We start from the raw sequence: 17,566 nt of genomic DNA, 5'->3' as shown, positions 1-17,566 counted from the left end.
GGAATGGCATGGTGAGCAAAAAAAACGATGGGTTTAGGCCCAGATCTCTGTACTGGGGTGAATGTATGACATTGTTCTGCATTCTGTCATTCAATTGTTCTGTTTGCATTTGTTACCCTGAGTGGGACGAGTATGCCCAGACGTGGGTCCCGTGCTCTCCATGCCACTGGAGTTAAGCTATTCTGGCTGAAGAGGGCTGAAAGCCAGAAACCAGTCCTTGGATGCTTGTTCCCGGTTCAGGGAGGACCTGACCTGGTAGTTTGGGCTGGACTGTTCCCATTGGGCGCAGGGTCAAGTTTGATTTGCATATGGCTGGGTCCAAACTGGACTGGTGTGGTGAGCAAAAAAAACGAAGGGTTTAGGCCCAAATCTCGGTACTGGGGGTGAATGTATGACATTGTTCTGCATTCTGTCCATCAATTTATCTTCGTGCATTTGGCTTTAAAATGACAGCAGACCCCACAGCAGTGCACACGTAAGTGCATTAAGGCCACTGGGGTCTTTAAAACTACATGCCCTATCATATATTATGGACTTACAGGTAGGTTGTCTTTTCCAATTAGAATTACACTAATTACCAATACCTTTAGAGGGCAGAACACAGGCACTAGACCTGGTTATCAGAATCCAGGACGCTTTCAGAATCAGTAACCACCAACATCAGTCACAAAATGGATGGTGATCAAGGCAAAAAAAGATGAAATTTCTACAAATTAATAGCCAAGTTAACAGACAAATCTTTGAGAGGCACAGGGCTGCGAGTGTTAAACTTGATCAGAACAACTTGTGAGCGTTCTTAATTGCGTGTGTAGGCAGAACACACAATGATAGTTTTTTTCTGCACTAGAATCCATTCCTGCCCGACTACAACCCTCAGTTTTATCTCATGGTGGCCCAGTTTGTTCTTGACTGTCAGGAAGTCAGTACTGTTTGGATTACCTGCTGGCACCTTTTCAACTATTTGTACACTGCACAGTAGCACTGCAGCTGTGGATGTTGCAATATGCAAGCACTGGAGAAAACTTTTAAAAACATAATTATGAACCCAGGAGCTGGGATTGACTCAGGGGACAGGCGCAGCCACCCAGCATGGAATCTGCAATTTAAAAACAGGACCCAGAAGACTCGAGCACTCAGAGGGTTGTCTGACATAATTCTAATTATATCCCATAATGGCGGAACACATATGCTGAATTGTTTGTGTGCAAATTTGACCCTGGGGTGATAACATGGACCAAAGAGGTCTCCTGGGCTCGTCTCCAATTACAGGGTCCTATGGCCACAATTTGCCGCCATCTTTAATTACTAATGCAACAGTGCACATTAGTTGAAATAAAACAAGCGTTGGAAATGCAATAGGTCTCGCATTAGGAAAGTTTGAGCGATTGGTATAGTAAATGACACTTTTTTTATTTATGTGTTGGTTTTGAAAATAGCAAAATCAATAGCTTGGTGGATGTGATGGTGGATGTGATGGTGGATGTGATGGTGGATGTGGTGGTGGATGTGGTGGTGATGGTGGATGAGGTGGTGGATGCGGTGGATGTGGTGGTGGTGGATGCGGTGGATGTGGCGGTGGATGTCATGATGGATGTGGAGGTGATGGTGTATGTGGTGGTGGATGTGGTGGTGATGGTGGATGTGGTGGTGGATGCGGTGGATGTGGTGGTGGTGGATGCGGTGGTGGATGCAGTGGTGGTGGATGGGGTGGTGGTGTTGGTGGATGGGGTGGTGGATTTAGTGGTGGTGGGTGTGGTTAAAGTGTTGGTGGATGTGGTGGTGGATGTGGTGGTGGATGCGGTGGTGGATGCGGTGGATGATGTCATGGTGGATGTGGAGGTGATGGTGGATGTGGTGGTGGATGTGGTGGATGCAGTGGATGTGGTGGTGGTGGATGCGGTGGTGGTGGTGGATGCAGTGGTGGTGGTGGATGGGGTGTTGGTGGTGGTGGATGCAGTGGTGGTGGTGGATGGGGTGGTGGATGTAGTGGTGGTGGGGGTGGTGGATGTAGGTGTGGTGGATGTGGTGGTGGTGGATGCAGTGGATGTGGTGCTGGATGGGGTGTTGGTGGTGGATGGGGTGTTGGTGGTGGATGGGGTGTTGGTGGTGGATGGGGTGTTGGTGGTGGATGGGGTGTTGGTGGTGGATGTGGTGGTGGTGGTGGATGGGGTGGTGGTGGTGGATGGGGTGGTGGTGGATGGGGTGTTGGTGGTGGTGGATGGGGTGGTGGTGGTGGATGGGGTGGTGGTGGTGGATGGGGTGGTGGATGTAGTGGTGGTGGGTGTGGTGGATGTGGTGGGTGTGGTGAAAGTGGTGGTGGATGTGGTGGTATATGTGGTGGTGGTGGATGCGGTGGTGGCTGTGGTGGTGGTGGTGGATGTGGTGTTGGTGGATGCGGTGGTGGTGGTGGATGTGGTGGTGGATGTGGTGGTGGTGGTGGATGTGGTGGTGGATGCGGTGGTGGTGGATGTGGTGGATGTCATGGTGGATGTGGAGGTGATGGTGGATGTGGTGGTGGTGGATGCAGTGGATGTGGTAGATGTAGTGGATGTGGTAGATGCGGTGGTGGTGGTGGATGCAGTGGTGGTGGTGGATGGGGTGTTGGTGATGGTGGATGGTGGTGGATGGGGTGGTGGTGGTGGATGGGGTGGTGGTGGATGCAGTGGATGTGGTGGTGGTGGATGCAGTGGTGGTGGTGGATGCAGTGGTGGTGGTGGATGCTGTGGTGGTGGTGGATGCTGTGGTGGTGGTGGATGCAGTGGTGGTGGGTGTGGTGGATGTGGTGGTGGTGGGTGTGGTGGATGTGGTGGTGGTGGGTGTGGTGGATGCGGTGGATGTGTATGTGGTGGCTGAAAGAGAATTATGGCCTATAAATGAAATAGGTGGATGGTCTTGGCTAATGCCAATGGTGGCTAATGGTGGATGTAGTGGTGGTGGGTGTGGTGGATGTGGTGGGTGTGGTGAAAGTGGTGGTGGATGTGGTGGTATATGTGGTGGTGGTGGATGTGGTGGTGGATGCGGTGGTGGATGCGGTGGATGTGGTGGTGGTGGTGGATGTGGTGGTGGATGTGGTGGATGCAGTGGATGTGGTGGTGGTGGATGCGGTGGTGGTGGTGGATGCAGTGGTGGTGGTGGATGGGGTGTTGGTGGTGGTGGATGCAGTGGTGGTGGTGGATGGGGTGGTGGATGTAGTGGTGGTGGGGGTGGTGGATGTAGGTGTGGTGGATGTGGTGGTGGTGGATGCAGTGGATGTGGTGCTGGATGGGGTGTTGGTGGTGGATGGGGTGTTGGTGGTGGATGGGGTGTTGGTGGTGGATGGGGTGTTGGTGGTGGATGGGGTGTTGGTGGTGGATGGGGTGTTGGTGGTGGATGGGGTGTTGGTGGTGGATGCGGTGGTGGTGGTGGATGGGGTGGTGGTGGTGGATGGGGTGGTGGTGGATGGGGTGTTGGTGGTGGTGGATGGGGTGGTGGTGGTGGATGGGGTGGTGGTGGTGGATGGGGTGGTGGATGTAGTGGTGGTGGGTGTGGTGGTATATGTGGTGGTGGTGGATGCGGTGGTGGCTGTGGTGGTGGTGGTGGATGTGGTGTTGGTGGATGCGGTGGTGGTGGTGGATGTGGTGGTGGATGTGGTGGTGGTGGTGGATGTGGTGGTGGATGCGGTGGTGGTGGATGTGGTGGATGTCATGGTGGATGTGGAGGTGATGGTGGATGTGGTGGTGGTGGATGCAGTGGATGTGGTAGATGTAGTGGATGTGGTAGATGCGGTGGTGGTGGTGGATGCAGTGGTGGTGGTGGATGGGGTGTTGGTGATGGTGGATGGTGGTGGATGGGGTGGTGGTGGTGGATGGGGTGGTGGTGGATGCAGTGGATGTGGTGGTGGTGGATGCAGTGGTGGTGGTGGATGCAGTGGTGGTGGTGGATGCTGTGGTGGTGGTGGATGCTGTGGTGGTGGTGGATGCAGTGGTGGTGGGTGTGGTGGATGTGGTGGTGGTGGGTGTGGTGGATGTGGTGGTGGTGGGTGTGGTGGATGCGGTGGATGTGTATGTGGTGGCTGAAAGAGAATTATGGCCTATAAATGAAATAGGTGGATGGTCTTGGCTAATGCCAGATCTAAAAAGTAGTTCCCTTAATGCAAGCAATGAAAGGTACAAGTTATCCACTCAAAAGTGTTGTAAAGAAGCAATACTCGAATGTAGTGTCAAACGCAAAAAGGAGTAAATAAAGCAAGCCATTGAATTCTTAGCAAGCAAATGGCATTGGCAAAAAAATCCATACAATGATAAACTATACGTTTCCCCAAAATCTGCTGTCATTGTTGGCGTTGCACACAAAATGTATTTTGACAACAGACAGCTGAAGCTATCCATAGGCGAGACCTAAAAGCTATATGGAAGCGCTGAAAACAGGAGTCTTTCAAATTAACCATTAGGATATGGAGCTAATTGCCGACTAGGACTTCTGGAGATACTGTTGTCAGTTAAACAAACTTCACCTTGCTTTGTCCTTCATCTTTAATAAACCGGGCATAAGCAAAGCCAATAGGTCTGGGTTTTATGTGCTAGTGCACATTCAGATGGGCATAAATATATGCATAAGAAGCAGATAGAGGTAGGCCAATAAAAAATATTCTTGAATGCATTACAGTACCTGCACCCCATTGAAGGTGACGGGTTACTGCAAAACCTATACATAAGGTGAGAAACAGTGGGGAAGAAAGAAGTAGTTCTCTGGGCTGAGCCAATATGTAATTGACAAAGTGTCAAGCCAGTGGCTGAAAGAGACAGCCTGGATCAATGCGGCTGGGACTTGGAGTTCACTAATTCCAATTTGAAAGACTCCGTACACATGGCCATACACACATCCATTTCCTTCAGAAGGCATGAACGAAAGTAAAAACGGACTAAACGATGTGCTGTGAGCGAATAAACTTGCAATGCGCCTGCGTACACGTACAGCAAGCATTTCCACTCTAGAGGTACGCCTGGATGTGAGGACTGTATTCTATTGGTGTTAGCTGTCGTTAAATTAAAAACGGCGGCCATTATGGAGCGGATTGTTCTCACTGCAGGAGAAATAAACTAGAGCCCAGCTCAAGTAATTAGGTGAAAGAACTCAAAAGGTCCAGGCATCATATCGGAAGTAAACGTATTTTTATTTGAAGAACGTTATCGTTAACTTAAAAAAATCTATGGATTATCTACTCAAAAATAAAAATGACATTTTAAAAATAAATGCTTTTTAAAACAAAGTACAGGCTTTAAAGAAAAAATCGACTGCAGACAATATAAATGTATGACAGCAAACACGACAGGCATTGAAAGATGGATGCCAGGCTAGCGAACACTGAAGGGGTGGGACTCCCTTGCCATGCTGACGGGTTACAATGCTGGAGGAGTGGGGGAGGAGAGTAATCGCAGCCTCTCCACTGTCTGAACAGCCCCTGCCTCGATTACACAGGATGTCTTTTGCGAAACAATGCTGCTGGTAATCTTGCCCTGAATTACTGCCAACTTTGAAGGGCGGATGCACACGGAAACCAATTACCGCGCACAGTTCAAATATTATCGGTGGAGGAGGAGGGGGGAGGAGAGTAGGAGGAGGAGGGGGGAGGAGAGTAGGGGAGGCACGGCCTAACGGCCGTGCAACCAAGAAGTGAGGGGGCGGAGCTGGGGGAGGCTGTGAGATGTGCACGCGCTTTTAAGCTCAATGCGCATGCGCATTGAGCTTGAATCTCACGGGCACTGCAAGGAATCGCCACAATTCCTTGCAAGTTAGTTAAAGACTGGTTAAGCCCCCATAGTCTTGCAAGCTCGATGCGCATGCGTGTAGAAAATAAGAAGTATTTATGTACATAAGCAACGTTCATTTCCCTTTTCCCCCTCCCCTCCCTGCACGCACCATGAATATTGTAAAGCATTGACTGCATCCCTCCGCCCGCAAAGGCCTGTACCCATGTGTACATGACAGCCATTTTAGGCACCTTGGCCTCTTGCCCACTCATTAGAATCACTGGCTTCCCTCCTGCGCGCATTTGAGCACCCCCCTCCCCCTCTCACATGCATAGACCATGAAACCCAGCACTCTGCGCGACCCTGCTATGAAAGGCAACCATCCTGCTTGACCCAGGCACCCCCCCCCATTTCCCTCTTGAAGAAGCATCCTTCGCCTCAGCTGACATAGCCCCCCCAGCTGTATCTGACTGCCCCTGTTCTCTCATGTACGGGTCATAAGACCTCTCTCTCTCTCTGTGCGACTCTGACCCTGCGCGCACCCTGACCCCCTCCTTCTCCCTCACATGAACAAGTCATAAACCTTCTCCTTCTGCAAAACCCTGTCCTTGGGAGTCACGGCCGCACCTGACCGGCACCTCCTTTCCTTCCATGAATGCCCCTCTGTTGACAAGCCTTCCCTCCACGCTCGATTGTCCACACTGCATGAATACCACCTCTTTGATGACCCCTTCCCCCGAGTCCGACTGACCACACATGTCCGAGGCCAACGCCTAAGCCAGGAGATACCATTTACTGACCCTTATTGTATGAAGTCACTCCTTTTCAAAGAACCCACTATTGATCCTGGCCACCCCACCCCCTGGGCTATGATCAGGCGCACACATTCTAAACAGTTGACGGAACACACAGCTGCGTGATTGCCCTCCCCTCTTATCAGCAGGTCAAGGGTCCTTATTGTGAACACATGTGGGGTAGGATTTACACGAGGATTATGAGGATGTCTTTTCTTTGTTTTACAATGCTGTGACTGTAATGCCAAGTGTTCTGTAAAGTATAAAAGACAGAGACTCAGCTCACTTGTTAGAGCACCTCCCGATGGCACCTTGTTTCGTGTCTGACATGACAGGCTCTCCTCATGAGAATTAAACTCTGTTCTTGATTCCTGCTCCCAGCGCCCGTCTCTTTATTTTGGTAATTATTCAGAATGGGAACTAAGAGGCGTCTTGCGCCAGCAGCCTGGGCATCGGTTGTCATATGGGCTCCTGTTCCACAATTGGCGTCCCAACGCGGGGTCCATCAGTGACATAAGGTCCAGTAAGAGAGATCCAGACGATGAGGTGAACATCTAAATGATCGGAGTATACCTGCCTTGAGAGGGTCCTCGTCCGGCTGCCGATTGAATGAACTTCACCTATTCTGAACGGACCTCTCTTGAGTGACCTACTGTCCTGACTGGAATCCCACAGGACTGCTGCGGTAAAATCATGGAGTAAGAGAACGATCGGGCGCTGGAAGGAGGAAGGCGAAGAACTGCCCACACGGTCCGGTCCGGGTAAGGTCGCGTAAATGCGACAAATTGTGAAATGATTGTTTTGGATAATACTAGTATTACGCTTTGTTGAAACCCTCTGGAGATTCACTGTCTGCAAACGGAGAAAACAACAGGCTCTCTCTCTGCAAGCAGTGAAGGATAGGTAACGCAGACTTTTGTCCCCATTGTAATCCGTCGTGCTTATCTTCCTCCCCCACTGTTTCCCGAACTGTCGTTCGTGGATTATTGTCTGGAGATTCTTTGTCTGCAAACAGGGAAGAACAAGGTCTCGCTTTGCAGGTAGAGAAAGAGTGGGTAGCGATAACTTTTCGTGCCCACTTATTCTCCCCACTGAATTGTTTGATTGGCCGATTATTCGGTATTGGTTTGTTTGCGGTATTCACCGCCGCCAAACAACGGAGAATAGAAATATTCTGCCTAGTCTTTGCCCGCTGTGATAAGATAGGTAATGCAGACTTTTGTCCCCGTTGTAATCCGTCATGCCTATCTTCTCCCCACTGGATGGTAGCCTGTTTTAGCCCGGACCGCTTATTAGAGTTGAACTATCCAGCTCCACTGGAGGGCACACCTAATAAGGACCTGTTCATTAAGTGTGGACTAGTCGCTATGGCTCATAATAGGTTATGGCATAAAAATACAAGAAAAGGAGTTGGGCGAAATCAGTAGGCCACTGAGGAGTTATCAACTTCGTTAAAAATAAAATAAAAAACGTTAGAAATAACTAGCAATAAGAAACATAAAAATGGCGAGGGAAGACAAGCCTGACACCAAGGCAGCCACGAGGTAGCTAGGTTCCGTTGCCTATTTCTGCCCTAAACATGTCTGCCTCATTGCCCACCACGCCCAAATAACGGTCACATGAAATAGAAACAATTCAATAGGTACCTACCCCCATTCCGGAAAGCTCCCGAAGTGCAACGGGTCCGCGGTTACGCCCATCCGGAAGGCGAGGCCTCGAGGCACGAGGGGCTCGCCTGGCCACGGTCAGGAGGAGATGATGTTGGGCAGGCGGTCCAAAGAATGGCAGAGACCTCTCCTTCTCTCCTCTCCTGCTGCCCTGCAGGCCACGGGGGGGGGGGGCTGTCTTGCCTCAGCCACCGACCACCCCCCCCCCCTTCTGTCTCTCGCCTGGTCCGACCCACGAAGAAGGCCGAAGCCAGGGGCGAGAACGGCGGCAAATCAAGTAGTCCCGCCACATGCCAAATTCGCCATCGCCTGCATAGTTACAGGTAGTCCCGCCACATTCCAAATCCCTGGAGAGTTGGAGGTAGTTCCGCCACATGTCAAAAAGGGAGGGGGGGGCTGTCTTGCCTCAGCCGCCGACCACACCCCCCCCATCTTCAATGGCTGGCACGGCCAATATCGAAGCGACGGAGCCGAGGAACGGCGCGGGGTCGCTGGAAGGGGGAGGTGGAGCGAACGACCCTCCCCCACCTCCCTCCAGGTGGAGGCTTCCAGCGACACCCCAACACTCTTTGCTTAAAGAGGGTCAACATCAAAAAGCGGTCTTCTGCCCAGGACGGGCACACGCTCCATATCGTCTCTCCTCGACCTTGAAGATTCTATAAGAGCCGGGGGGCCCCCGACCCCCTGCATGGGTGCCCCCGCCCCCTTCGCTGGGAACCACGACATCGGAGCAACTCCTGCCGGCACCAGCCTCGGATTGGAAATGGCTAAAATGCAGCCACGGCACAGACTTGTTCAGTTCCGGAGGAACACCAGAATGACCCGGTAGGAAAATTGTTGCCGCCCTCCCCACTCGGTGACTAAGGGTCCGTATTTGTTAGACTGTTAACCACATAGCACAAAACTTTTTGAACTGCCAACGGAAGGTTCTGGGCCAACCATGCGAGACTAGAGACACTCTGACTGTGCTGGAACTTGCCTGACCCCACCCAAAATGGCGCCGACACAAAATGAGACGTTTTTAATGAACTTTGTTGCACCCTGATTGCGCAAGCTTTTTACCCCGAGATATATATAACGCTTTGGATAATGAAAGTAGATATGAAGGATATTGAGTATGTGCTTGGACAATGAATTGATTTAGGGTGGGTACTGATTATGAGTTGGAAAATGAATTGGTGTAATTTAGGTAATGAATGAACATTGGATAATGTATTTATGAATTTAGTAAAGATGAGTTACTGACATGCATCATGTTCGCTTTGTAGGGGAGTTTAATACGATTTTATTGCACTGCCGCACTTTATGCAATGAACTGCCACCAGCTTTGTTCTTCCTATGTACAGTTCCATTCTGCTCCGTGGCCAGTCCACTGGGTTGTAGGTCTGTATTTATACATCAACACTTTTTATTAAAGTATTTTGAAAACGAAAGCATAGTTGTAGCGGTTGCATTAATGAGTTTTGAATGTATTACTACTGTGAGCAACGAGAAAGTATGATGAAGGCTAAAGGTTAAAAAGGACCCGATATTTAGCAGCCACACTATGTGTCACAGGCAGCCGGAAAAGTGCTTTAGAAGCCCTAAAACGACACCACAGAAATGCCACCTGACCGCCACCCTTGTACCCGATCAAAAGGGGTTACGACCAAGTAACTCATGTAGATACGCAGATCGTCAATGATTATCTGTCTGACATTTCTGGTCCCTCTGGGCTTAAACGCCGAGATGGCAAAGAAATGCAGTACGTGGAGATGGGTCGAGTATGTGGTAGGTAAAAACATTTTCGGACTACTGCATGCTGATGTACTTTGAATGCTGCCCCCCACCCCTTCTTTCTCCTCCCTTCTGCAGGTCACATCGGAACCCTGGCTGATGTATGGATGGACGACGACCGAACCGCCAATGAGAAGGGGAAGAAGGGAATATGAGCATGGTCCTTATGACAAATAAAAGTTTTTTTTTTTTAAAGACGTAGACTTAAACATGACTGTTCCTCCTTAGAACATAGCAACGGGAGGATGGACTGACATAGAGACTGGACAAGTACTGAATGACAAAAAAAAAATTGACTAGAAACGACGCGTTAAATAATGTAACTGGACGTTTTGACTAGGTAGGGAAAGGACAAAGAAAAATTGTACGGGTAAGGGTTGCCACGGCACCACCCGCCTAGGAAGTAAGAAATGTTGCCGATGTTCAAAATGCACTGCCCCCTTTCTCACACTCTTACAGATATAGCCAAGCTGTCCAACTGTTTTCCCGATCAATACTTGCCGTTGCCTCAGCCTGGAGAACTTCCCACCAAAGGAGGGAACAGAAAAATGGTCTAAGATCCAACCATGGGTAACTAGCGCGACAAGGTTAATTTCTGATCAACCAACCGAGGTGTGAGTATTGGTAATTGGGAACGCTCGCAGGCGTGACAAGCGAGAAGGGAAAGGGGGGAAGGGCAGAAAGAGCTAAGCACGTAGATAAATAGGATAGTAAGGATACGTAGGATATATATAAAAACAGATCTTGTAGACTAACAATTGTTTCCTGTCTTGTCGTGAATGTCTTGTATATGTGTAATACATGTGCCGTCTTCCCTGTCTGAGTTTGTGTGTGTGTAACGTACGAATTTATGTCTCCCCTCTGTCTGTATCTGCATGTTACCTGACCTTTGCTGTTCCGTGTTGTGAGCGCGCTAAATGACCTATCTTCGTACACGTCTCTCTCTCCCTCTCTCTCCACCCTCTTATCTCTCTCTCTCTCTCTCTCTCTCTCTCTCTTTTCTCTCTCTCTCTCTCTCTCTACATGTCATACGTGTACAGAATGGCTCGTTTAGATTGCGGACGACTCTCACTCTCTACGGGAGTCTCCCTATTTTCTCTCCCTTTTTGGTAAAACTGTACCCCACCGGTACCAGTCTGATTTGATACATATTGAACGCGAAGGTGTTCAGCGAAATTGACCGAAACTAAAATGACTGTATCTCGCCATGTTACTGCCTCTCCTTTCTGCAAAATGAATGAACTTGAATTGGCTGAGAAGGAAAGGACAGGTAAGACGACTAAAGTCCCCCAAATTTGGCCTTTTATAGGGGAACTATATGTCAATGGCATCCTAATTTTTATTGTTAGAGACAAGCGCCAAGGTCCAGATTGACCCCCAATGCCCAGATTGCCCCACCCCTTTGCACCCAAGCGCGAATGCCCGAAGCGTCCCCGCCCCACTTGATCGACCCCAGCAACTGTCCCCGATATATATATCTGATGACCATGAGTAACTGCCGCCCCTCGAGAAAAACCTGCTTGACCCTGTCTTTCAATGATTGCACCCCCGCTCTGTTTGAAAGAGTCAGCCAGCTCTAAAGGGAAATGTAAGACTGTTAAGGCTCGAATTAGAAGGACGAGTCTCCCCTGAATGTTGTCAATCTTGGGGTTTTTTGTTGAAATACGCAGGCGATAAGAGTCCGACCTCTGTCCATATATGTCATGAACGAACGCCGATTAGACTTGGTGCGAACGCAGTAGAAATACCCACCTACTTACTTCATGGTAATAGACTTCTGACTATGACCAATGAGCATAACGCCAGGTGCTAGGATTGCGAGTGGAATTCAAATGTAAAAATCTCTTCTCCTGCCAGTTCTCTAAAATTTGTTTTTACCCATTTAAAGATACTCAATCACCGGAGGAGAAGGGCCGGACGTGACGCACAGCGTGGCTGCAGATCATGAGACACATGCGACCTCAACCAAAGGTGGAGCCGCAGCACAACAAGAAACGGGACGAGGCAGCACTCTCAAAGGCGGTAAAGGAAAGAATGAAGGGCTGTCCTGAAGCTCTCTGTCCGCCAACCCACGTGTGCCTGGAGCCTCCGTCCCTCTTTTCAAGCCCGATTGATGGGCCTGCTTGCTTGTTATCCATTGCTCCCTTGGTCCCTTAGGTGTGTCCCGGGAAATCTGCCCCCACTCCGCCCTCTCACTCCCACCGACTAACGAAACCGCACACCCTCTTTTCCATGCGACTCTCTGCTGAAAGGAAGAACAGCATCTAGATGGAAATGGGGTTACGCCACGGAAATATAGGTGGCAAGCTTAAGGCGCCACTCAAAGGATTGGTTAGGGAACAGGACTGTGGTCTAACAGCAGAGGACTGACCGCACCCTGCAACGCGTAAGGATAGAACCGAGCTGGACCTATAGCTCCACCGCCGGTGCTCAACAGCGCCAACGAAAGGACACGGACTGGAGCCTACCAGTGATGGCTCACTGATAAAAAGACACTGTGACGAAGAGATCTTGCGTATTGAACTGAATTCCTCCCTCAACTACTTGGTCAAAATGTTCATTGGTCACATTTTTAAGTCAGAAACATTTATGCTATGTAGTGATTTGAAATGATAGGAACTCGACAAATGCCATCCCCTATGTGCTGCGTTCTGCCAAACACATCAACTGTCCATGATTATATGCCATATGTTAGTATTGACAAATGCAAATTCTTCGATCGCACCTGTTTATATGTACCTTCATCGACTGCAAAAAATGAACTTTGCTATGTAAAAAGGGGCGACTGTAGAAAATAAGAAGTATTTATGTACATAAGCAACGTTCATTTCCCTTTTCCCCCTCCCCTCCCTGCACGCACCATGAATATTGTAAAGCATTGACTGCATCCCTCCGCCCGCAAAGGCCTGTACCCATGTGTACATGACAGCCATTTTAGGCACCTTGGCCTCTTGCCCACTCATTAGAATCACTGGCTTCCCTCCTGCGCGCATTTGAGCACCCCCCTCCCCCTCTCACATGCATAGACCATGAAACCCAGCACTCTGCGCGACCCTGCTATGAAAGGCAACCATCCTGCTTGACCCAGGCACCCCCCCATTTCCCTCTTGAAGAAGCATCCTTCGCCTCAGCTGACATAGCCCCCCCAGCTGTATCTGACTGCCCCTGTTCTCTCATGTACGGGTCATAAGACCTCTCTCTCTCTCTGTGCGACTCTGACCCTGCGCGCACCCTGACCCCCTCCTTCTCCCTCACATGAACAAGTCATAAACCTTCTCCTTCTGCAAAACCCTGTCCTTGGGAGTCACGGCCGCACCTGACCGGCACCTCCTTTCCTTCCATGAATGCCCCTCTGTTGACAAGCCTTCCCTCCACGCTCGATTGTCCACACTGCATGAATACCACCTCTTTGATGACCCCTTCCCCCGAGTCCGACTGACCACACATGTCCGAGGCCATCGCCTAAGCCAGGAGATACCATTTACTGACCCTTATTGTATGAAGTCACTCCTTTTCAAAGAACCCACTATTGATCCTGGCCACCCCACCCCCTGGGCTATGATCAGGCGCACACATTCTAAACAGTTGACGGAACACACAGCTGCGTGATTGCCCTCCCCTCTTATCAGCAGGTCAAGGGTCCTTATTGTGAACACATGTGGGGTAGGATTTACACGAGGATTATGAGGATGTCTTTTCTTTGTTTTACAATGCTGTGACTGTAATGCCAAGTGTTCTGTAAAGTATAAAAGACAGAGACTCAGCTCACTTGTTAGAGCACCTCCCGATGGCACCTTGTTTCGTGTCTGACATGACAGGCTCTCCTCATGAGAATTAAACTCTGTTCTTGATTCCTGCTCCCAGCGCCCGTCTCTTTATTTTGGTAATTATTCAGAATGGGAACTAAGAGGCGTCTTGCGCCAGCAGCCTGGGCATCGGTTGTCATATGGGCTCCTGTTCCACATGCGCATCGACAGGCGAGACCTAAAAAACTGTTTTAGGGGCATCACAATGAGTTACTATCTAAAATCTACAAAGCACTGCAATTTAATAATACAAAATGTGCCACTCAACCAAAAGTCCTGTGCAACTGTTTATGTACTTAAATTATATCCCAGGTAACATCATCAATGACATAACACATAGTATCCTACACAAAAATGTCCATGCCCTTTATGCAAAAAGTTCCCTTATGTACTAACCATGCCCTGTGCATGAACATTCAAGACAGGGATGTGATATGTTACTGCACTGCACACTCAATGCAGAGAGCAAAGCACATTTCTGAAGTTATAATCCTGTGTGCCTTATACGGCGGTGTTTCCAATGGCTGTACACAGAGCATGCACAGGTCATGGCTGGCTTCCGTATCCCCCTCTATTTAGTGGCCATGAATGCACCACACAACAGAGATGACACAGGTTATCCCCTGGGTACTCTGTATGATGTTCCTGCGTTGTCACAGGTCATATGTACTTTTATGTCATGTGTAAAGTCATGAGTAGAGCTTTAAGGGTTTTTATGGTTTATGTGAGAAGCACCTGGAAAGGGGTGATGGCTCAGCCCACATGTTTGGAGCCAGGAGTTCTTGTTTCGGTTGGGCAGAAGTTGTGTACTTCCACAAAAAAGTGCTTGCCCCCCACAAAGCTATGATCACTTTTTTGTTATTTGTCCAGCTGCTGCCACTTGAACTCCCAGGGGCACACATATGACATTGTAATGCTATTAAAGTGCCCTAGATAACTATAGAATTTATGGTGCTTCCCTCTGGCAGCATTACAGATGGGAGGAGGACAGTCATTAACCTACATGGACTTTCAAGTCTGGCTTGACAGTGCAACTGTCACCGACCTTTAAACCTACACCAACATTATTCTACAGTGTTTGCTGCCACAAAACACAAATCCATCCCCATGCTATTCATAACGCCTCACATTATCATACGCATATGCCGCCCAGAGTGGGAAGGGCATGCCCAGACGTGGGTCCCGTGCTCACTACACCACTGGATTCAAGCTAGCCTGGATGATGAAGAGTGATGCCATGAAACCGGTCCCAGGATGCTGGTTTAGGGTCCAGGGAGGACCTGGCTTGGCAGTTCGAGCTGGACTGTTCCCACAAGGAACAGGGTCAAGACTGATTTGCATATGGCTGAGTCGAAACTGGGGTGGTGTGGCGAGCAAAAGAATGATGGATTAAACACAGATCCTCGTGACTGGGGGTGAATGTTTTAATTGTCCAGCATTCCGTCCATCAATTGTTTAGTTTTCACATTATCAAACAACATTCCTTTAATTTCAGACCTATTGGCATTGCAAATGCTTGTTCTAATAGTGGATGAAATTGTAACCAGCTTTCAGTTCTTTATTTTTTACATTTTGGGTCATAACCGTAACTTATCTTCAATTGGTGATTTTTCAGGGCATGCTATACACACATTCAATGTCACCAGAATTGCACTACTTAGAACAAGCAATTTTGACACGGCTCTTCCCTTTCTTTGCTGTGTTTGACAGAAAGCGGTGGCGGTCTATACGCTTCCGTCGCGCAATGCAACTACTACCCATAGTATGAAAGGAATTATGATGCACCAACATATTCCACAACAGTACTCAGAAAAGATGAGAGACTTGTACTCACGGCTCTGATTCGATGCTTTGGCACGGGGCAACATAGTTGAAGGGGATGTAGCCCACGGACTTGGGTCCTCGCGGTTTGATGGCCCTGGCCTGCCACCAGTGCGCGTGGTCGAAACTGAGCACCTCCAACTTGTCTCCAGCTCGGAAGCCCAAGTCGCCATCTGTGCGCGCCTCGTAGCTGAACAGGGCTACGTACAATTGTCCAGAGGTGGACCCCTGGGAACCACCCGCTGCCCCGTCCACAGTCGTTATTTGCGATTGTTCTTCATGGTTCGTCCAGCGTGGGACATTACTTGCACCGGCTGTATTTGCATGGGAGTTGGGAATGGTAATGCCATTGTCTTCGTATTTTTCCTTACGTTTAAATAAGCAGGGTAAGCAGGGCTCCATGCAGGAGCAGTGCCTATGAAAGTAGTTGCCCATGCTGTTACCTCTTTCTCCGCGGAGATTCAAAGAGGGGGGTGGGTGCACAGTTTACGCATACACAACTTTAAAAAAAAAAAGAAAAAAAGGGTAGCACGAACTAGTTTCCCACTAGCCTTGCAGCCTTCATGTTCACATTCGGCCGGAGTTAAATAACACAAAGTGGTAACACCACCGCACCTGTCGGCATCACGTATGTCAAGCTAAAAAGGAATAAATAAAACTGCCTTCGTCAACACAGGTTCCTCAGACCTCGCGCTAACACAAGCAGCACCGCCCCCCAGGTTAAGGCACTGCCTTTCTTTCTCCTTCGGAAGACTCGGCTTCAGGCGGGAATGAGAAGTTCGGCGGTTCTGCTTTCCTCACTTCACATTAAAATGGATTCACGTATTGAAAAGCGCATCCCGGTGGACGTTGCTCTCTGCCCCCGCACAGCCCCGTTTAGGCTCTGAGATGGCCCCCCTGCTCGACCGGCCCGGAGGATCGCCAGCCGTGCTCGCTCCGAGGCCCTTCGCTCCTGTTAATGATTGAGCGCTCCGGCCGTCTTGTTGTGTGGATAGCACCTGGAGATACCGGCTGAGGAGATTTTTCGTTTTCACTTCCTGGTTGACACATTCCTCCCGCGGCAGAGGCGCCCGGACGGCCAGCGAGGGGGAAGTTTTAAAATAAGACCTCAGCACTTTCAGCCTCACCCGAGAGCTGGTCCACCCAGGCGGGGGGGTTGGTGTCACAGGTAGGAGGAGGAAGCCTGTCTGTTTTATGAAAGGCTGAGATTGTAAACACGGAGCACCGGGAGAACAGAGCAGTAACCTGGCTGGTTGCTGTGGAGCCAAGAATAGTTACTGCCTGCAACAAGTAGGCATTGCTCTGGAGAGAGCTGCTAATTGAAGAAGCCGGGGCAGAGAGGACCATGTTAATGGTGGCTTTTCTTTTAACTCAATTGCTTCACCGTCGTATTCAGGAACCAATAGGTCCGCCCTTGACCAGGGGCGTAGGAGACACAAAAATTCTTGGGGGGGGGGGGGGGGGGGATCAGGGACAACCTTGTGGACTTTCCAGTGACCCTATACAAATCACTGCCCATTAAACAAATACAATCGCATACTTTTGAAGTGAAATATTGAGAAAAGCAGGCATGTTGTCACAGTTTTCATGTATTGTTATTTACATTCATATAGTAATCAGACCAAATGTTAAAGAACCATGTATATGACTCTTGCTGCACCAAGCAAACATAGGTCGCTGACTTAGGGTGGGGGCGTCGTGTTTGCAAGTGCATTATGATTCGAAAAGTACCTGCTGCTGCATTCCTGGTCTCCAGCAATTTTCAGGCAACAGTAAAAATGTGAAGGTAATTTTGGTGATTAATGTTCTTTATTGAGAGAGATCGGAGGTTTGTCTAGTGGAAGTTTTGACTCTTGGTAAGGTAGACACAGTGGGTTAATGTGCCTGCTGCAAAGAATGTGTAGCACGCAGATCACAAAATGCGTATCATGTAAATCTGTCAGTGAGTTACTGCTTTTGTCTGAGAGATTATT

General features: G+C 49.4%; 1 protein-coding gene across 1 annotated transcript in view; it reads right to left on the bottom strand.

Annotated features, from left to right (window-relative positions):
- FRK (fyn related Src family tyrosine kinase) overlaps window positions 1-16,759 on the bottom strand; it is a 240,195-nt gene extending 223,436 nt beyond the window's left edge. Inside the window, exon 1 of the mRNA XM_086927343.1 lies at window positions 15,607-16,759. Within this exon, the coding sequence (XP_086783469.1) occupies window positions 15,607-16,028 (422 nt within the window). The 5' untranslated portion in view covers window positions 16,029-16,759. The remainder of the gene's footprint in view (window positions 1-15,606) is intronic.
- Between the last annotated feature and the right edge of the window lie 807 nt (window positions 16,760-17,566).

The sequence above is a fragment of the Lissotriton vulgaris genome, chromosome 6 (genome assembly GCF_964263255.1).
Source record: "Lissotriton vulgaris chromosome 6, aLisVul1.2, whole genome shotgun sequence".
Classification (NCBI taxonomy): domain Eukaryota; kingdom Metazoa; phylum Chordata; class Amphibia; order Caudata; family Salamandridae; genus Lissotriton; species Lissotriton vulgaris.
The sequence above is the reverse complement of the archived record's forward strand: the minus strand, read 5'-3'. Positions and strand labels throughout refer to the sequence as shown.